This window comes from Chrysochloris asiatica, unplaced genomic scaffold (genome assembly GCF_000296735.1).
Source record: "Chrysochloris asiatica unplaced genomic scaffold, ChrAsi1.0 scaffold00007, whole genome shotgun sequence".
Taxonomy (NCBI): Eukaryota; Metazoa; Chordata; class Mammalia; order Afrosoricida; family Chrysochloridae; genus Chrysochloris; species Chrysochloris asiatica.
The window spans coordinates 29,753,569-29,773,793 of record NW_006408525.1 but is presented as its reverse complement, the minus strand read 5'-3'; the positions used below and the strand labels follow the sequence as shown (position 1 = coordinate 29,773,793).

The following is a 20,225-nucleotide window of genomic DNA, read 5'->3' as shown; positions in this document are numbered from 1 at the left end:
CACCACCTCCTACTCCTTCTGCCCACGCTGGTTAGGGGTCAGAGAACAGGGGAGACAGTAAGGATCTCCAGGTCTACCCAGGGCCCTGGCTGCCAGACCCTCCCATTCTATAAGCCACCTCTGTTCCCAGTAAGTCTTTTAGTACAGGCTTCTTTATGGGTAGGGGTGAGAGAGGGGAGGAGGCCGAAGTTGGCTGGAAAGTTTGACAGTGATTATTGGTGATGGGTGCACAATAAGGTTGTATAGTGTAATTGATTGTACTAACTAAATTGTACACTTGAAAAATGTTAAATTGGCAAACGTGCTGTACATTTTTTTTGCAACAATTAACAAACTCTGCTTTTACTTGGCTGTATTGGTCAAATTATTTAAACTTCTGTTTCCTCATCAGTAAAATGGGGTAATAATAGTGCATACTTCATGGGTAGTGATGAGTTGTAAGTGAGTAATTCATATCAAATGCTGGCCCATGAGTACTCAGTGCTGTTAACTTCAGTGAAAATGACCTCGTGCTGAATCTAGGCTTCCTCCTTCTCCATCTGCTTCCTGTTATAGATGCCCATGGCGCCATATCACTTAAGGAAGGACCACTGGGCAGGCCACCTTCTACAAGTCCTGTCTGGTAGCTCCCTGGGCCCCAGGCCCACTGACTCTCTCTGTCCCCTCTCCCCACAGTGGAGGTGAAACCAGTACTGCCTGCAGTCATGCCCAGTTCCTTGGGGGGTGGCAGTGGAGGCAGCCCCAGCCCTGTGGAGCTTCGGGGGGCTCTGGCTGGCCCCGTGGACCCTGCACTGCGGGAGCAGCAACTCCAGCAGGAGCTGTTGGCCCTCAAGCAGCAGCAGCAGCTGCAGAAGCAGCTCCTGTTTGCCGAGTTCCAGAAGCAGCATGACCACCTGACCCGGCAACACGAGGTCCAGCTGCAGAAGCACCTCAAGGTGAGCGAGGGGGGCGCGGGGGGTCACTGAGACCTCCGACCCCGGCCCGGGCCCGGCTCACCCGCCTCTTCCCCCTGCACCCCTGCAGCAGCAGCAGGAGATGCTGGCAGCCAAAAGGCAGCAGGAACGGGAGCAGCAGCGGCAGCGGGAGCAGCAGCGGCAGGAGGAGCTGGAGAAGCAGCGGCTAGAGCAGCAGCTGCTCATCCTTCGGAACAAGGAGAAGAGCAAAGAGAGTAAGGCCTGGGGCCTCCCGGACCCCCTGCCTACAGTCACAGGACCTTTGCCCTGAGCACCCAGGCCAGCTGTGCCCTGTTCCACAGGTGCCATCGCCAGCACCGAGGTGAAGCTGAGGCTCCAGGAATTCCTCTTGTCGAAGTCAAAGGAGCCCACTCCGGGCGGTCTCAACCATTCCCTTCCGCAACACCCCAAATGCTGGTAAAACCTCAGTCTCTCCCAGGGGATGAGACCCTCCCCAGCCCTGGTTTCTCCTGACTGCTCTCCCCAAGATCCATTTCCTGTCCCTACACACAATGGGAAGGAGTCTTTGGGAGGCACAAAAGTTGAAGGGCTTAAGTGCATGGCTGCTAACAGAAAGGTTAGAGATTTGAATCTGACCTGAGGCAACTATGGAGAAAGGTCTGGTGATCTACTTCAGAAAGCCGTTAAACCGTGTGGAGCACAGTTCTACTCTGACACATGTGGAGCTGCCGTGAATTGGAATTGGAAACAGTTTGGTGGCACCTAGTTTATTAGTTACACACGGTGGGCTTCATAAACATAGACTGCCAGATGACTGATTCAGAAGCAGTCAACAGCATCCTACCCTCTTCTTCTGTCCCCTCTACAGGGGAGCCCACCATGCTTCTTTGGACCAGAGTTCCCCTCCCCAGAGCGGCCCCCCTGGGACGCCTCCCTCCTACAAACTGCCTTTGCTTGGGCCCTACGACAGCCGCGATGACTTTCCCCTCCGCAAAACAGGTGAGTGTCCCACTGGCCTCCTGGGAATGAGATCCCTCAGAGCTTGTGATGAGGGAAGGGCTGCTGCTGTGATACAGCTGGGCTACAGGTGTGTGCCCAGGTGTGGGGCATGTCTCTGAACCATGACTACCTTCTCCCAAGCTTCTGAACCCAACTTGAAAGTGCGTTCAAGGCTAAAGCAGAAGGTAGCTGAGCGGAGAAGCAGTCCTCTCCTACGCCGCAAGGATGGCACTATCATTAGCACCTTTAAGAAGAGAGCTGTTGAGATCACAGGTGCCGGGCCTGGAGGTAAGGACTCCTCTTGTGTCCCTGTTCTGAGGGCCTGAGTGTAGGCAGTGACTCTGAGCAGGTCTAGGTGACACCCACTTCTCCCGCAGTGTCCTCCGTATGTAACAGCGCACCAGGCTCTGGTCCCAGCTCTCCCAACGGCTCCCACAGCACTATCGCTGAGAACGGCTTTACTGGCTCAGTCCCCAACATCCCCACCGAGGTACAGGCCCAGCTAAGGGCAGGGTGGGGTGGGGACACAGCTGCTCCTCCCTTTTCTTGGAAGCTCTTTCCTGTCTTGCTGAGAGTGCCAAGCAGAGACCTCTGCCTGACTGGATGGGCTGGAGGGTCCCTGACTGGGCTTGGTGTCCTGAGAGACCTGTGAAGGGCCCTGATTTCTCCATCACCTCTAGTTGGGACGCTGGGTGCGGGGAGCAGGGCACCATTCAGAAACTTGGGCCTCAACCCTTCCATGGCCATCTCCTCTGCCCATGCTCATGCCTGTCTCTCCCGACTGCTCCCCAGATGCTTCCCCAGCACCGGGCCCTCCCTCTGGACAGCTCCCCCAACCAGTTCAGCCTCTACACGTCCCCCTCTCTGCCCAACATCTCCCTAGGGCTGCAGGCCACCGTCACCGTCACCAACTCGCACCTCACTGTAAGTACAGGACACACACCCCCTCTTCTCCCTGGAGCTGAGGGCTTGGTCCTTCCAAGGGTCTGAGTGGGATCAGATGGCCCCTCAGAGGTTGGGGCTGGGAAGGTGATGAGGGCTGCTGGTTTGAAGTTGGCAGCACTGGAGGCATTCTCAACTCCTCCCTGACCTGCCATCCCTGCCTTTCCCACTCCCAGGCCTCCCCGAAGCTGTCCACGCAGCAAGAAGCCGAGAGGCAGGCCCTCCAGTCCCTGCGGCAGGGTGGTGCGCTGACTGGCAAGTTCATGAGCACTTCTTCCATCCCAGGCTGCTTGCTGGGCGTGGCACTGGAAGGCGACCCCAGCCCCCACGGGCATGCCTCCTTGTTGCAGCACGTGCTGCTGTTGGAGCAGGCCCGGCAGCAGAGCACCCTCATCGCTGGTGAGTGGGTGGCCACTGTGCCACTGGGTCGGGTGGGAGTTGGGAGTCTTTTCTGGGGGAGTCCTGGTGTTGCGCTTTGGATTAATGCACTAGACTGCCAAGCCGTTTGAACTGCAAGGTCAGTGGTTCAAGCTCACCAGTGACTCCTTGGAAACCCTATACGGGGTTGCTGTGGGTCGGAACTGACTCGATGGCGCTTACCAAGACCAATGGTTAGGTAGCAGCATCCAGAGACACATCCCAGGTCCCCCAACAGCACCGTCCATTCTACAAACATTGACTGAGCGCCTACAATGTGCCAGGCTCTGTTCTCGATCAGACTTGTTGCCCTCAGGGGCTTATGCTCCAGAGCCACACTGCCCCTTAGGTGTATGAGTGGGCTTCATGAAGCTCACAGAAGTATTCCAGTCTCTTTTTATTCCATTTTTCCGCAAACTTTTTGAAACCCCATCTTAGAATACAAGCTTCATACGTAAGGCTATATTTGCTAGTGGACACATTAAAAAATACATAAGCAAAAGAAAGTAATTTTAATAACAGAATGTATCTTAAATATCACTTTTACCTGCAATCCGTATGAAGAATTATCAATGAGACTTTTGTTTTAATGTCAAGTCTTGGAAACCCAGTATGTATTTCCCTATTAAGGCACACTTTCAATGCCTAGTCACAGGTTGCTAAGGGTTATGGTATTGACAGCAGAACCTTAGCAGTAAGTCCTGAAGTACCTGTTGGCATTAGAAGGGGGTTGCTTGAAAGACACATGGTCTGGCCCCCAGGGCTTCCCTGCTTGACAGAAGGTCTTATTCTGCTTGAGAGAAACTATTCATTGTTAACAAGGAAAGCCTAAGACCGTGTGTGCAATCAATTCACTGAATGGAAAGGAGAGACTGGTGGATCTGGGAAGGCAGGCTGGAGGCAGTGGCTCTGAGCTGTCATACTGTTCAGTCCTGGGGAGGAAGAAGAATGGGGCACAGATTTGGGGCAGGGTACTCCAGGCTCCTGCCAATGTGGTAGGTGTAAGAGACTGTGTTCCTGGAGTGGGATGGGGGTCTGGCACCCTGACGGTAAGGTTTACCCCTTCCCTACTTGACAGTGCCGCTCCACGGGCAGTCCCCACTGGTGACAAGTGAACGCGTGGCCACCAGCATGCGGGCGGTGGGCAAGCTCCCCCGACACCGGCCCCTGAGCCGCACTCAGTCGTCGCCGCTGCCTCAGAGTCCCCAGGCCCTGCAGCAGCTGGTCATGCAGCAGCAGCATCAGCAGTTCCTGGAGAAGCAGAAACAGCAGCAGCTACAGCTGGGCAAGGTGAGACGGGAGAGGTGAGGGGCCTGGCCGGGCTGGGCAGCACACACATGGGCGCGGAAACCCAGGGTGTTCCTGGCTGAGTCTGCTGGATCTGCTGACATGGGGGCTCAGGATCCGGGGAGAAAAGTTCCGGGGCCACTGGTTGTCACTGCTCCTCCACCCAGCTGCTATGTACCCCTCTACTGTGCTCCCAGATCCTCACCAAGACTGGAGAACTGCCTCGGCAGCCCACTACCCACCCTGAGGAGACAGAGGAGGAACTGACAGAGCATCAGGAGGCGCTGCTGGGGGATGGAGCCCTGACCATGCCCCGGGAAGGCTCCACCGAGAGTGAGAGCACCCAGGAGGACCTGGAAGAAGACGAGGAGGAGGAAGAGGAGGAGGAGGAGGATTGTATCCAGGTCAAGGATGAGGAAGGCGAGAGTGGCGCTGAGGAAGGACCTGATCTGGAAGAGTCCAGTGCTGGTTACAAAAAGGTGCCTGTCCCTCCTGGCCCAAGCCAGCCCTCTGTCCACCTTCCTCCCTCTCTTTCTGCTCTTGCCTTTTCTTCTCCTTCTCCCTGTCTGTGTAGAGGAGGGAAAGGGGCGAAGGGATAAAACCCGCTTGTGTTGGTCCCCGAGCCCTGTCTGGGTCTCTGTCTGACAGCCCCCTCCCAAAGGCTGTGTGTGACTATCCTGCCTTTGTGTGTGTGTGTGTGCTTGTGACTATGTGTGTCTGCATGTCTGCCTGCGTAGGGCAGGCTGTGCGTCGGTCTTTGTGCGCGCCTGTGCGCGTGTGTACACACACGCCCCCACTGCTACTACAGTCTGCCTTGCGCCTAGCACGCACGCACACATGCACGCACGCACTCCCTCCATTCATTGCGGACACAGCCTTTCAGGCCTGACTCATCCCGCCCCCTCCAAACGCCTCTTACCTCAATGCTGCTCTTTGGTGTGACTCATCACGTCCCCCCATCCCTCACCATCTCCTGATGTTGAGGGCTGGAGCATCTCTTGTCCCTGGAGGGAGGAAGGGGAGGAGCTGGGGAACTGGAGGCTTGGAAGAGAAATGCTGAATCTGGACCTTGCTGGAGGCCCTATGATACCTGCCCTCACTTCATCGTGGGCTGAGCCTTACCCAGGTGCCTCCTGGCTCCTTCTTCCCAGGTGTTCTCAGAGGCCCAGCAACTGCAGCCACTACAGGTGTACCAGGCACCCCTCAGCTTGGTCACTGTGCCCCACCAGACCTTGGGCCGCACTCAGTCCTCACCCGCTGCCCCTGGGGGCATAAAGAGCCCCACAGACCAGCCCACCAAGCACCTCTTTACCACAGGTGAGCCTCACCACTCCCTGCTGTGCTCTTCCTTTGTGAGGCTCAAGGTGGGGGCCTCACCTCTTCATTCTCTTCCTGTGCACAACAGCCCCCTATAGCTGCTGTCTCCCAGCTGGGAGGGCGGTCAGCCCCCTATCCCTCAAAGCATCTCTTTTGGTCCCCCCACCACTGAGGGAACTCCTGATTTGCACTGCCACCCCCCAGCCCTGAAGCTCCTGTAGAGAGAACCCATTGTCTCAGCAGGGTCTCATCCTTCCTCCTGGGAGGTCAGGAATATGGACTCAGTTGCTCGGGTCCAGAAAGCCCTTCCCAAGCAGTCACCATGTGCAGGGCTTGGGGCTCTGAGAATGGTTGCATCTTTCCAGTGGGGGTGTGGGGAAGTGCACAGGAAGGGGAGTAGCAAGTAGTGGGAAGCAGGATAGGCTGCTAGGGTGGAGGTGCGTTCAGTGCTGTGAGCACAGTGGGAGATCAAAGTCAGTGGGGTGTTGAGGCTGACTAGGGGGTGTTGAGGAGGGGGTGCAGGTGTGGGAGGGTCGCCTGGGTGCTTGGGGAGAATTTGGTGAGCTCTGCAGAGGATGTCTGCTGGGCCAGATTGCACCCTGGGCTGCAGCAGCCAACACATCCGTTTGCCCCAGGTGTGGTCTATGACACGTTCATGCTAAAGCACCAGTGCATGTGTGGGAACACACACGTGCACCCCGAGCATGCCGGCCGGATCCAGAGCATCTGGTCTCGGCTGCAGGAGACGGGCCTGCTGAGCAAGTGCGAGGTAGGTGCCCCTACCGTCAGTCCTCGACTCAAATTGCTAAAAGGCTTCGTTTCTCTCTCTCTGGTTCTTCATCCTTTTTTACAACCCAATCTGGCACCAGTCCCTGGACATCCTCTTGCAGCTTGCTTCCCCCCAGGGTTCCCAGCTGAGTGAGGAGGGCACCAGGAGAGTGAGGCACACTTTCTCAAAAATGTTTGGATCTCCTTAAGCCAGAAAGTGGCTCCCTAGGCTCTAGGAGGTGGGGCAGTGGGCAGGGCCTGGGCATCTGAAAAGTGGGGCCTACAGTGACCCCTCCTCCTGCTTCTCTTGGTAGCGGGTCCGGGGCCGCAAGGCCACATTGGATGAGATCCAGACGGTGCACTCCGAGTACCACACTCTGCTCTATGGGACCAGCCCCCTCAACCGACAGAAGCTGGACAGCAAGAAGCTGCTAGGTGAGCCACAGGGTGTTGGGTGGGCCTGGGCTGGGGAGGGGCTGTCAGGTAGCCAGGTGGGTCCTGAGGGTAAGCACAGTTGTTCCCTTGGCTTGGGTGGCACGGGTGTGATGCTGTCAGAGGCATAGCCACAGAATACAGCGGGAACAGAGCAAGCTGGTGGTGACAGGTGACAGAGTCGAGTTTGGTGACAGGGGAGCGGTTTGCTTCTCTTGCCAACTTATCATGGTCGTCTCTCTATGCCATCTGCCCCTAGAGGTAGGATGTCCCCCTGTTCTCAGTGGGACAGACAGATTCTAACTGGCATAGCGTGTGGAGGCCTGGCCTGAGCTTGGACCAGGCCTTCTTTTTTTGGTGGCTGAACTCACTGCCCTCTTCAGACCCCAAGTCAAGGCAACTTCCAGAATAATGCTGTCTTCCCTGCAGGCCCCATCAGCCAGAAAATGTACGCCATGCTGCCATGTGGGGGCATTGGGGTAAGTAGAGTGCACACCAGTGGGAGTGGGTGGGCCTCTCCCTGGCTGCTGGTCAGCTGTCCGAGTATCCGCCTCCACCCAATCTTGCCCCCGCCCCCCGCAGGTAGACAGTGACACCGTGTGGAATGAAATGCACTCCTCCAGTGCAGTACGAATGGCGGTGGGCTGCCTGGTGGAGCTAGCCTTCAAAGTAGCTGCTGGAGAGCTCAAGGTGGGTGTGTCCTGGGGGTGGAGGCATCCCAGGCTTGCACCTGCATCCTCAGGAGTGGAGGATGGGGCAGTGTTGGCCTTCCCCTCAGTCAAGTTCTGTCCCTTGCTACCTCAACTCTTAGGGGCTGGAGTGGGGAGTAGGTTTTGCAGGGCTAGTTAAGGGAGTAAGGAGTAAGGGAGGGGGCTGACCAAGAGGCCCCAGCACGTGGAGGTCTCTCTCATGGATGTTTCAGGAACAGAGATGGAGAGGTGGTGCCGGCCTGCCCAGCAGGCCGGGTTGATGTTTGAAGTGTTGTGTTGAATATGCTTTTCTGATCTATATTCTCTTCCTTGCCTGGCTTGGACTTTTCTTCCTCTGTGTCTATCCCTCTGACCATCTGGCGCTCCTGTCTGTCCCTGCCTGCCACCTCTTCAGAATGGGTTTGCTATCATCCGGCCCCCAGGACACCATGCTGAGGAATCTACAGCCATGTAAGTGCCCTCTTCCACCACCATCCCTGCATTAGAGTGTGTGCCCTCAGCCCCACACCCACTCAGCCAGGCAGATGCCCAGAGAGTCAAAGTCACACTGAAGCTGACCTCCCCACCCTCTTTTCCTCCCCACCCCCCTCAGGGGATTCTGCTTCTTCAACTCCGTAGCCATCACAGCGAAACTCCTGCAGCAAAAGTTGAACATCGGCAAGGTCCTCATTGTGGACTGGGTAGGCAAAGGGCTGCTGGGGGCTGGGCAGGGCCAGGTAGAGCTGGGACCAGGGAAGCCCCCTCCATAACATCGCCTCCAGGGAGCCCACTCATCCGCCGGTGTGTTGACTCACCTCACATGCCTGCTGCCAGAGCATCAGTCAGCCCATCCTTGCATTCCCGCAGAGCTCCCTCCTCCTCATGGGGAGTCCCTGCTCCATCTTTGCCCCCACACTCAGCCTCAGGCAGCTGTGAGGGGATTTCATGCCCTGAATGGTAGCGAACACTGTTGGGCATGATGGGTGTGTGCCAGGCTGTAGAACCACACTGATGGTCTTGGTCACCTCTTGTCATAGGAATCATGTTGTCTATTTCATGATGTCCGTTTCTAAGAGAATGAGCTATTTGGGTGACCTACCCACGGTCACATAGCTCGGAGAGTTGGGACTGGATTTCATACCAGGTCTTTGGTCCTAATACTTGTGCTCTGGCTTCTCAAACCCTGAGCCGGGGAAGGGCCAGGAGCCACGCTCAGTAGGGGTGACACTGCTCTAAAGTCCACCTTTTGCCCTAAAATTTTATGCACACATTGGATTCTTCAAAATCAATGTTTATGTAAAATTAATTTCTTACTAATTTGCCTTGGTGTTTTTCCCAAATCTTTTAAGTAGAATGGATTCCCAGGGCTCTGCATGTCTCCTCAGGGTGTCATGTCACATACTCATAGACCCTGGTTGAGCGATGTGGGTGACTCACATTGTAGCTAGCAGTAGACTGCATCTCCAAGCTCACCAGAGGGTGGGAGTGGTGGATCTAAGTCTGGCCCTTTTCCTGATGCCATATCTCCAGGACATCCACCATGGTAATGGTACTCAGCAAGCCTTCTATAACGATCCCTCTGTGCTCTACATCTCCCTGCATCGCTACGACAACGGGAACTTCTTTCCAGGCAGCGGGGCACCGGAAGAGGTACAGCTCCTAGGCCCAAACATGGGGCCCTTTGGGAGGCAGCAGAGTAGGAGCGGAGCGCGGATGGTGGTGATGCTGGTACCCAGGGAGTCTGGGCTCTTAGTGGGAGGACTGTTAGTCTGACGGCCCCTCTGAGGTCAGTGAGGACGGGAGGCAGTAGTGTGGCGGGTGATGTCTGGGATCTCCTGGCAGGGAGAGAATAATCCCCTCCCCACCCTGGTGCCAGGTTGGCGGAGGGCCGGGCATGGGGTACAATGTGAACGTGGCATGGACGGGAGGTGTGGATCCCCCCATCGGAGACGTGGAGTACCTGACAGCCTTCAGGTGGGGGCGGAGAAGGGTGCGGGAGGGGTGGGGAGCCCCTGTCTCACTGTGGGAGGGCAGAGGCACTCAGTTTGGTGTGGGTGGAGGGGGGCTGTCTGGGAGGAGAGCTGGGGGAGGGCAAGGCCTGGCCCAGCCATCAGGTCAGCTCAAGCTATCCCTTTGCAGGACAGTGGTGATGCCCATTGCCCACGAGTTCTCTCCTGATGTGGTCCTGGTCTCTGCCGGGTTTGATGCTGTCGAGGGACATCTATCTCCACTGGGTGGCTACTCTGTCACAGCCAGATGTGAGCCTGCTGGGGAATGAGAGAGGGTGTGGACTAGTGAGGACAGGGACACAGGGGGCTGCTGAGGTTAGGGGGAGGAGAGCTGTTTGTTGTATATCGGTGGCAAAGTGCCATCAAGTCAGTGCTGACTCATAGTGACCCCGTCTAGGGTTTCCAAGGAGCAGCTGGTGAGTATGAACTGCTGGCCATGTGGTCCAGTGGTTTATCCCACAGCGCCACCTCAGAACTCCTTGAGGCAGGTCTAGGATTGGGATTAATCCCAGCAGTTCCTCCCATGCTCTCTGGCCAACCTTGGTTTTGGGAGGGACTAGCAGGCAAGGGTGGGGGGGAGTGGGACTGTTTCTCCTGTTGGAGCCCTAGGGATGGAGCTGGTTGATGCCTAATGTGCTAGTGGTTCCTCACAAGTCAGCAAGCACATAACAGGAATTTTTAAGCCACGCTCCTACTTTTTATCATCAGTGGAACAAATAGTCCATTACATTGAATTTTATTATGGATATATATGGGTTTAAATCCACCATCTTTCGTGCTATTTGTCCCACCTCTGGTTTTTTTCCTCTTGGGGTGATGCTGTCATAAACAGAACTCACATGCCCATCACTGAAGTATCTTTTAACCATTACATCCTCTTTTTCCTCTACCCACCCCCAAAGGTTTTGGCCACTTGACCAGGCAGCTGATGACGTTGGCAGGGGGTCGGGTGGTGCTGGCCCTGGAAGGAGGCCATGACTTGACCGCCATCTGTGATGCCTCAGAGGCCTGTGTCTCGGCTCTGCTCAGCGTGGAGGTGCGGGGGTGGGGAGGTGGGTCAGTGGGCCTTGGGGACTGAGGGGCCAGCCAAGGATGTCCTTGTCCCTGGGTCAAGCAGCAGGGAGGGCATCTGGTAAGGTTTTCCTGGGTCTTAAGGACAGCTAAGTGGCAAGGGCTCTGTTGAGTGGGGGCAACCCAGAAAGGCTGTACTCTGCCTCTGCCATGAGGAGTGGCTGGAGTCACTTATAGGGACAAGTGTCCCCATCCACTTCCTACAATTCTCTTCTTTCCCCCCAGCTGCAGCCCTTGGATGAGGCAGTCTTACAGCAAAAGCCCAGTGTCAACGCAGTGACCACACTAGAGAAAGTCATCGAGATCCAGAGTATGTGGGGAGGCACTGATGGGAGCCCCTGGGTTAGAGATGCCTGGATGGGGGTGGTCTGCCCACCCTGACCGCCTGCCCACCACTCTTGCAGGCAAACACTGGAGCTGTGTACAGAGGTTTGCCGCGGGACTAGGGCGTTCCCTGCGGGAGGCCCAGGCCGGTGAGACTGAGGAGGCCGAGACTGTGAGCGCCATGGCCTTGCTGTCGGTGGGGGCTGAGCAGGCCCAGGCTGCTGCTGCCTTGGAGCACAGCCCCAGGTGAGGCCCCTTCCCCGGCCCACCACCCTGGAGGCCTCCCTCTCCCTGCTGGCACCCCCCCACTCAGTCCACCCCCTGTGCTTGTCCCCACAGACCGACAGAGGAGCCCATGGAGCAGGAACCTGTCCTGTGATGCCCTGGCCCCCATCCCTCTGGGCTTCATCATTGTGATTTTGTTTATTTTTTCTATTAAAAACAAAAAGTCACACATTCAACCACGTGTACCGTGTGGGTCTCTGAGCCTCGCCCCCTGCTCCTCTAAGCTGCCTCAGGCCCCCTTCTCCTTGCTGGAAGTTTGCTCTTTTCAGGGAGGGCTAAATACCCTGCCCAGCCTCTCCCCTCTGTATCTCCTCTACCTACTTTCCTGCATTCTGTCCTTTTCCCCTTGTGGAGCCTGGGCCAGCTCAGGGTGACATGGAGGCTAGGATAGCACCCTCCTGTTCTGCGGCTCCCTGAGGGAGGAGGGAGCAGTAAGTTTGGTGCCTTGGCATCTGTTGATTTGAGGGGAAATACCTTAATCCACCCTCCTCCCTCTCTGGCCTCATGGGAGGGTACAGGGTTTCCTACAGTATTGAGGTATAGGCTGGAGGGGAGGGGAGCCCTAGCCTTTCTCCTGTTGTCTTCCTCCTTGCTACACAGGCCTCTCTCCTCTTCTCTTGGCCTCAGCGCTCAGAGGAGCCCTTGTGCCCACAGACGTGGGCCTGAGGTCTGTGAGTAGGTTCTCTGACTCTCTCACCAAGCTGGGCTTTTCCCCTTCCCAGGGCTGTAACAGGAGTGAGTATGTGGGGAGCGCCAGGAGGAATCCCAGAATCAGACCTGCTGCCCACCTGACTATTGGCCTCCCTGTCCCTCTGCTGACACAGCCTGGAGTGGGGAGAAGGTCATCCCTATAGGGGAGCCCCAGTATGGGGAGAGCCCCTGCCGGTCAGGACCAGCTCCCACCCAGCCCCCCAACAGGCATGCTGTGAGCAGAAGGGTTGCAGTCCACCTCCCTCTTTTGCTTTGCAGCCTAGGGATGGTGAGAGGGGACGCTCTAGGAGGAGCAGGGACAGCGCCAGAAGGCCCGAACCCAGGAGTTCTGCCATCAGCTGGGACTTCTCTCCTGCTGGGCTTCCTTTGCTGGCCTGGCCCAAGGAAGCTAAGAGCAGGAGGGGACTTTGGGCACTGCCTCTTCTTTCTGGGAGCCCCACTAACCCCTGTCTTACCAGGGGCTGGAGGCCCACAAGGCTTCCAGGGAATGCTGACCAGCTGTTAAGAAACCAAAGATGGGAAGTGGCTCTTCCCAGGAGACTCTCATCCTCCTTCCCAGCACCACACATCCTCTCTCCCCTCCCAACCCCAGGCTCCACCAGTCTGTTTCCATATTTATTATTCTAGCAGGGACCTAAGTAAGGTTGAGGGAGCCAGGGGAGCGGCAGGTGTCCCATTATCATTGGCTCATTGTGCGCTTGTCTTGTGTGTGGCGCGTTCTAGATCCTGCGGCTGGTGCGGAGTCCCAGGCTCCAGGCCCCTCACTTCCCTTTCCCCATGAACAGTCTGGTTCTCATGTAAACTCCCCCTCCTTGCTTTGGTTCCCTGGCTCTGGATGTCACTTTAGTATTTGTAACCTGTTACACTGTGTGTTCTTGTGTAAGTAAACTTGTTTCTGGCAGTGCCTTTTGGGGCCAGTGTCTCTGTTCTCTGGGCTCTCAATTGGAGTAGACGTTCTTATTCTTCCTGGTCAAAACCCCCCCAAAAAAGTCTGTGCTGTTCTCCAGCAAGAATGGACTAGAATTTAGGAAGCAGGTGGGATGGGGTAGGGGTGGGGTTTCTATGCCATAGGTAAGAAAAGACATGGTTTTACTGAAAGTAGCAGAACATCTCATAGGAACTGTGGGCCTCGGCTGAGAAGAACGGGGAGAGGTCTGAGCCTAGATGGTCTCAACTGAGCCCAAAGTCCTCTCCTGTCCCATTGTCTCTCTCAGTTGAACTGGGGTTGGATGGGGAGCAGAGCATGCAGCCTGGCCAGAGTCTACCTGTGTTCATGCAGGCAAGCTCACTAGAGAGGCAAGAAAGGAATCCGGAAGTATTCAAGGGCTTTATTGGGGTCTCCTTGAGGTGCCCCTCTCAGTGTTGCAGGAATCGCTTGTCTTGCCATTTTCCCTGCTCTCTAGGGGTTTGGGAAGGAAGCTAGGAGGAAGACCAACCTCTCCAGGAGAAAACAGAATCTTGTGGCACTAATATCAGGTGGTGGGAGAAGCTAGAGAAATTCAGTATGTGTAGGATCTACTGGGGCCTGGGCACATGAAAGGGAATGGGTCTGTCTGGTGGAGTGTGGAGGTGGAGGAGTATTGGTTTGGGAGTGAAGGTGATGGGAGGAGGCACTGGAAGTCAGGAGGAGTGGATGGGTGGAGCTTCTTGGGCACTAAACATGTGTACCACCCAGGGCACAAGGGCCAGGACCAGGCAGGGCCAGAGAGTGAATTTCAGGAAATTGAAAATGTAGAAGAGGCTGACTTGAGGAGGATAGCCCAGCCAGTCCAAGGGGCCTAGCAGCATCATGGCCAGCACAAAGCAGGCGATCTTCTGGCCATTTCCCAGGTGTGCCCGCCGTACCTGAGCATAGCAGGGAGAATGTAGGGCGATGCCCAGACCCAGGGTGGCACCTGAATCACGGCTCAAGGAGGCAAAGGGTCGGCTGTCCACATGCACCCACTCAGGTCGCTCACACCACTTGGAAGCTAGGTTGATGGACCTGTGGGGAGTAAGAAACATCCTCCTGGGACCTAGAGGGCCCTGGCTCTTTGTCATCTACCCTTTGGGGCCCAGTCCCACATTCTGTGACCTCAGGAGGGTCTACCTTTGTGAATAGACAATGTGTCCTTTGTTAACAGTTACTAGGCTACATAAATCTAAGTAGGTAGCATCAGCCCCAGTTTTCCCAATCTTCAAAGTGGGACTTACCAAGAAAGGTCCAGGCCCAGTGTAAAGAGAGTCCAGTAGATGAGGCTGGCGCCCAGCATGAGGACTAATGCAGTCAAACCATAAAAACTTAGTTCCCGCTCCATGGGCACCCGGGGGGTCATCAGCCAGCCCAGAACAGCACCTGGGGAAGTGCAGTGGTGGTAACATAAGAAGTTGGGGTCATGACCAGTAAGCTATGGCTTAATAGGAGAACACACTGAGACACAGGAAGGCCTTGGGGTTGGTTCTATAGAATCTGGGGAAGATTCTAGACTGGTCCTTCCACTGACAGAGGCACCCTCTTAGCCCACCTCCTGCCAATCCAGTTGCTTACCAGCTATTAAGCCAGCCAACACCTGGTGAGGGAAATGAGCTAAGATGAAGACCCGGGACAGACCGACGGCCAGGAGAAAGGTACAATAAGCCAGGCCCGGCATCATTCGTACCCAGTGGCTGAAAAGAAGAGGCAAACAGCTTGGGGGATGTCCACACGCAGCCTGGCTTCCCTCCACACCCAGCACCAAGGCAATACATGGTATGACTAAAAAAGCCTAGGGCCCCAGAACCCCAATTCCCAGGCTGCCCCGCTGCTGTTCTTTGAGACCCGACTGAGTGCCATCACTGAGCAATGCTAGAGTATACCTGCGGGTCCGAGTGGCCAATTGGGAAGAGATGGTTGTCATTATGGGCCACAGGGCTGCTCCTGTGATCATACAGTGTCCAGAAGGGCTTCCTGATGGGGAATTCAGAAGCTTGTGGTCAGAGGATGGGAGGGGAACCCAGGTGCCCCTCTGACATCTCAACACATCTGCCTCCTCTGAGCCAAGCAGAATGCTTCCACCTAGTACTTACTGGTCCATAGTTCCCTCTACCCGTAGGACTTTTTCACCCCTCCTCCCACCATGAGGCCTCTCAGTCTTCTGGTTTATTTCCAAGGTGGGCATAGCTGGCACACTGGCATAGGTGCTTCCTTGCATAATCAATCTTCCTGGGGTTCCTTTGTAATCAGGACCCAGAGCTTCGAGGCAGGGCATCTGGTTGGACCACCCCGACTACAGGTACCCTGAAACGTTCATACAAATCCTAATCACAGTGGGAAAGGGTGCAGGGTTGAGGCTGCTCACCCGGACCAGTTTCACAGGAAGAGGGGAACTGGTGAACCTGGGCTGGGGCCTGGCTGTAGTATCCAGATTCATGGACCCACCAGAAGGGTCTGTCTCCAAAGAGAAGCCTGGAAGAGAACAGGTGCAGGACACCAGTGAGCTCTACACAGGGGGTGGGGACCACCCGAGAGTCCTCCAGAGGGCTGGGGGTAAATCACAATGGGGACTCTGATTCCCTGCCATTACCCTACGATGGCCTCCTAGCTTGGAATTGGAGCAAACACACTATTTTCTAAAAGTAATAGGAGGTAACAGATTGTGGAGTGTGTGTGTGTCTGCTCTTGTCATCTCCAGAAAGCCCAGGGCCTGGCTTTCCCCTGCCTCCTTCCAGAATTTCACTGATCTTCCTACTTCTCTCTCTCTTTTTTTTTTCTTATGCTATAGTCCCTCTCTCCATTTCCCAAATTCCATCTTGAACTACCCACACCTGAACTACTTAGGCAAGTGTCTCATTCTTGAAAATGGGAGTGAGGGACAGACAAAGAGGCTGAGAAAGAGTAAGAAGCATAAAACGTTCCAAGTGCCCTGACTTGGCAGGGAGGGGCTACTTGGCTAGGTACCGGACAGACACACACCAAAGGATGCTGTAGACAGAAGAAGAAAAGGTGGGGGAGCAGAAGAGAGGCGAGCAGGAAGCTGCACGCTAAGGAGGGAAGTGGGGCAGGGACGTGACTCCCCAGCAAAAACAGCACATAGTTTCATATTCCAGGTGCTCAGTATTAGTCCCTACTTTGTCATGTATGGGTACTGGGCACCCACTGAGGGATGAGGAGGACCCGACCCTTGGGGAAACAGGACAAGAGTGGGAGGCTTGTACAAACTCCAAAGAAAGAGAGAGACAAAAACAAGGGGCAATGAAACAAGAAGGAAGTGATTTGACAACGGTTTTTCTGTTGCTAGTTGGGATGAAGCACTAGCAGAGAAGAGTGGAAAGGAAGGCCAAGTCATTCCAGCCCACTCAAGTGTCGCCTATGAACTTCCCTTCCCCCGCTTGATGGGGCAAGGCTGAGGGGAGGTGGAAGGTGGCTGCATGCCCAGTGGGAGGCATTTTTCCTTGTGTGCCCAAGATGGAACAGGTGGCACACAGAGTTAAGTCCCAAGGGCAACCCACTTGCCTGCGATTTCTGACTTCTTAGTTTCAGTGCAAAGAGCCTACTAGTGAACAAAAAGGAAAAGGAAAATGAGACCGTGCACCCTAGAAGGCAGTGCTTCTCAAATTTGACTGCAAACACGAATCATCTGGGAACTTTCCTACAACTCAGATTCTGATTCAGTAGGTCCTGGGCTGGGGCCTGAGATTCTTCAGTTTTTAGCAAGCTCTCCAGAGCTGCCTACATTTTGATTTGCAGGGCTCTAGCATTTTCTGCTCTTAGTAGCTCTTGGATGCCTAGCACAAAGTGTGCTGTTGAAAATCAGGTTAAACAAAGGAATACAGTAATGCAAAAGTGAGTTGAGAACAGGACTTGCTGCGACTTAAAGGCCATCAATCGGTTCTGACTCATAGTGACCGTGTATAGGGTTTCTGAGGAGCAGCTGGTGGGGTTGAATGCTGACGCTGTGGTTTGCAGTCCAGTGCTGATCCTACAGTACCACACCAAGAGTCCAAAATGCCACCATCAATAGATGTTGTTTTGTTAAAATACAGATCCCTACCATGTGCTGGATTGCAAAGTTGGTTTCAGCTGCATGGTCTGCAATTCAAGCTTACTAGTAGCTCCTCGTAAACCCTATACAGGGTCGTTATGGGTCAGATCTGACACGATGTTCTACGGCACTTAGCAATAATAACAATATATATGAAAAGGATGCTCCTGGTGTGGCCCTATGTCTTAAAGCACTAGACCACAAGGTTGGTTTGAATCACAAAGTCGGCGGTTCAAACTCACCAACCACTCCTTGGAAACTCTACAAAGTTACTACGAGTTGGAACTGACTCGCCTTTAATGGCACTTAACAACAACACAAACAGAAATGAAGAAGAATGTGGCATCAGGATTGGAGGAAGACTCATTAGCAGCCAGAGATATGCAGATGACACAATCTTAAAATACTTTATGATTAAGATAAAAAAATCACCGCCTTCAGTGTAGATTGCACCTCTATGTAAAGAAAACAAAACCCCTCACAATTTTGGTCCAATAAATAATATCATGATAAATGGAGAAAAAATTGAAGTTGTCAAAGACTTCATGTTTTTGGATCTACCCACAATCAACACGTAAGGAAATAGCATTCAAATGAAGTATAGTATTAAAAAAGTATAGCCACAAAAAAAGTGTTCAAGAGCAAAGATACGTTTGAGGACTGTGTGCCTGCCCCTAAGCTATGGTTCAATTGCCTTATATGCATGTGAAAGTTGGACAATGAATAACCAATACATTTGAATTATGGTGATAGAAAGGAAAATGAAAAAGTACCATGGATTGCCAGAAGAACAAACAAATGTGTGTTGGAAGAAGTACAGTCAGAATGCTCCTTAGAAGCCAGGATGGCAAGACTTCATCTTTCATACTTTGGACATATTATCAGAGAGACCAATCCCTGGTGAAATACATCCTGAATGAGAAAGTGGAGGGTCAGCGCAAAAGAGGAAGACTTCCAAAGAGATGGGACTGACACAGAAAAAGCAGCCAACAATGAATCCAAACGCAGGGCAGTGTATCGTTCTTTTATGCATAAGTCACTATGAGTCAGAATCAATTTGAGCAGAGGTCGCCTAGTGGTTGTGAACCGCAAGGTCAGCAGTTCGAAACTATGTTCCGCGGGAGAGAGAGATGAGGTTTTCTGCTCCTGTAAAGATTTACAGCCTCGGAAACCCTGTACAGGGTCGCTATGAGTCGGAACCGACTCCACAGCACATAATCACCAACCACCACCACCACAACATCCCCTCCTCTGGAGAGTTTCTAAATCAGTTGGTCTGAGGTAGGGATGGGGTATTTTCATTTTTAACACACCCCTGAAGTGGTATTTCTCTCTGACCAGGAACTCAGGTCTAAGGAGCCGGTTAGGTGAATGCTGCACCAAGATTCTTGCTCAAAGGGGAAGAGTCCACAGGGTAGGGGGGTGCAAGGTGCAGGGCCATGGCTTCACTCTCGGGGAAGACCGGGTCTTTGAGACACTGCTGAGAGAGGTCAGGGCTAGCACAGAAGTCAGGGCCCGCAGGGAAGGGGGAGCAGGCCGCCTGGAGGGCTTCACTCTCTCACCACTTGAAGACCAAGTTGAGCCATTCAGTGATGAGGCTGATCCAGAGCACCGCGATGCCAACGCGGCGAGAGGTGTAGTAGGCGGCGGGAAAGTAGAACATGAAGAGACACTTGGGATCGCCCAGAAAGGTGACCCAGAGCCACACGTTCTCCAGCCCCGGCATCTGGTTCTGCAGCGCCTCGGCCACTGCTATGCCCGCACCCAGCGCCGACTCCATGGCTCAAAAGCAGGAGCCGCAAAGACCCCGCGACAAGGAAACGTAAGTCTATCGGTTGCCCTCCAAGCCCACCCTTCCGAGTCCCAGGCCCCGCCCACCCCAACCGGCCTCCCAGGCCCCGCCCTGGGCTGTCCGGACTCGCGCGAGCCTGATCTCTCGCCGAGGCAGTTTCCTCCGGCGCTCTTCCTTGAGCCTTTGCCTTACTGGGCAGCGCAAGGGACAAACCTTTTAGAAGCGTTTCCGCAGGGCCCCACGTGGCCGCTGTTGCCGACACGTGGGCAGCCGGCGCAAAGGCAACGCTGGCTGCTGTTCCGGGTCAGGGAACACACGAACCCGCAGGGCTCTGCACTGCTGCTGCGAAGGTTGATTGATGTGTAATCTCAATCAGCCAGGATTCCTTCCAGACCTGACTACTCTTCTCCAGCATGACTACACTCCAAAAAACATTGAGATCTCTGGTTGAAAGAGGACTATGGATATCTCCTCTGGCCGGCTCTGAAGCGGGACCATAAATTTACTTGCAAGCATATACTGCTAACCCATCCACGCCTTCCCTTCCCAGTTTAAGACTCCCGCCCTAATTGATCTGTTATTGATTTGGAAGCACCTTTCCTAATAACTCGCTAATTCTTACACCCTCTCAACAAAGTTCCACTTCGTCCCACTTCTAAACTTGCCTCCTGCTATCCAAAACCCCACTGGGCAGATAGACCAGGAGATAGTGATAGTATAAGTTTAGAAAGAGGCCAGGACACACAGCAGAACATGGAAAATTGTTGTTGTTGTTAGGCACTATGGAGTCGGTACCAACTCATAGCGACCTTATGCACAGCAGAATGAAACACTGCCCGATCCTGGGCCAGCCTCACTACTGTTGCCACGCTTGAGTCCATCGATGCTGCCACTTGGCCAATCCATCTCGTTGGGGGTCTTCCTCTTTTTCTCGGACCCTCCACCTTGTTGTTGTTGTTAAGTGCCTTCCAGTTGGTTCCAACCCATAGCGACCCTGTACAGGACTTCCGACCCTCCACCTTACCAAACATGATATCCTTCTCCAGTGACTGGTCCCTCCTGACAATATGTCGGAAGTATGAGAGACAAAGTTTGGCTATCTTGGCCTCCAAGGAGCATTCTGGCTGCATTTCTTCCAACATGGATCTATTGGTTCTTTTGGAAGCCCATGGCATCTTCAATACTCTCCTTCAACACCATAACTCAAAAGCATCAGTTCTTCTACCGTTTTCCTTATTCACTGTCCAATTTTTGCATGCATGAAGTTA

The 20,225-nt window shown here is 54.3% G+C and overlaps 2 protein-coding genes across 2 annotated transcripts in view; one reads left to right on the top strand and one right to left on the bottom strand.

Moving 5' to 3' along the window:
- HDAC5 (histone deacetylase 5) overlaps positions 1–11,419 on the top strand; it is a 29,305-nt gene extending 17,886 nt beyond the window's left edge. The window contains exons 3-25 of the mRNA XM_006832725.1: positions 676–935; positions 1,024–1,168; positions 1,256–1,370; positions 1,783–1,913; positions 2,055–2,201; positions 2,291–2,403; positions 2,706–2,837; positions 3,032–3,254; positions 4,351–4,562; positions 4,757–5,038; positions 5,711–5,876; positions 6,512–6,645; positions 6,959–7,079; positions 7,506–7,555; positions 7,659–7,766; positions 8,181–8,236; positions 8,379–8,466; positions 9,296–9,415; positions 9,642–9,739; positions 9,905–10,023; positions 10,677–10,810; positions 11,071–11,155; positions 11,250–11,419. Coding sequence (XP_006832788.1) covers positions 676–935; positions 1,024–1,168; positions 1,256–1,370; positions 1,783–1,913; positions 2,055–2,201; positions 2,291–2,403; positions 2,706–2,837; positions 3,032–3,254; positions 4,351–4,562; positions 4,757–5,038; positions 5,711–5,876; positions 6,512–6,645; positions 6,959–7,079; positions 7,506–7,555; positions 7,659–7,766; positions 8,181–8,236; positions 8,379–8,466; positions 9,296–9,415; positions 9,642–9,739; positions 9,905–10,023; positions 10,677–10,810; positions 11,071–11,155; positions 11,250–11,419 — 3,209 coding nt within the window. The remainder of the gene's footprint in view (positions 1–675; positions 936–1,023; positions 1,169–1,255; positions 1,371–1,782; positions 1,914–2,054; positions 2,202–2,290; positions 2,404–2,705; positions 2,838–3,031; positions 3,255–4,350; positions 4,563–4,756; positions 5,039–5,710; positions 5,877–6,511; positions 6,646–6,958; positions 7,080–7,505; positions 7,556–7,658; positions 7,767–8,180; positions 8,237–8,378; positions 8,467–9,295; positions 9,416–9,641; positions 9,740–9,904; positions 10,024–10,676; positions 10,811–11,070; positions 11,156–11,249) is intronic.
- A 2,366-nt stretch (positions 11,420–13,785) lies between these two features.
- G6PC3 (glucose 6 phosphatase, catalytic, 3) lies at positions 13,786–18,945 on the bottom strand. The gene is made up of 6 exons (XM_006832723.1): positions 18,728–18,945; positions 15,483–15,589; positions 15,001–15,091; positions 14,693–14,811; positions 14,359–14,500; positions 13,786–14,149 (listed from the first exon to the last, which is right to left on the bottom strand). Exons 1-6 carry the CDS (start codon positions 18,943–18,945, stop codon positions 13,786–13,788), a joined length of 1,041 nt encoding a protein of 346 aa, XP_006832787.1.
- Positions 18,946–20,225: the final 1,280 nt, after the last annotated feature.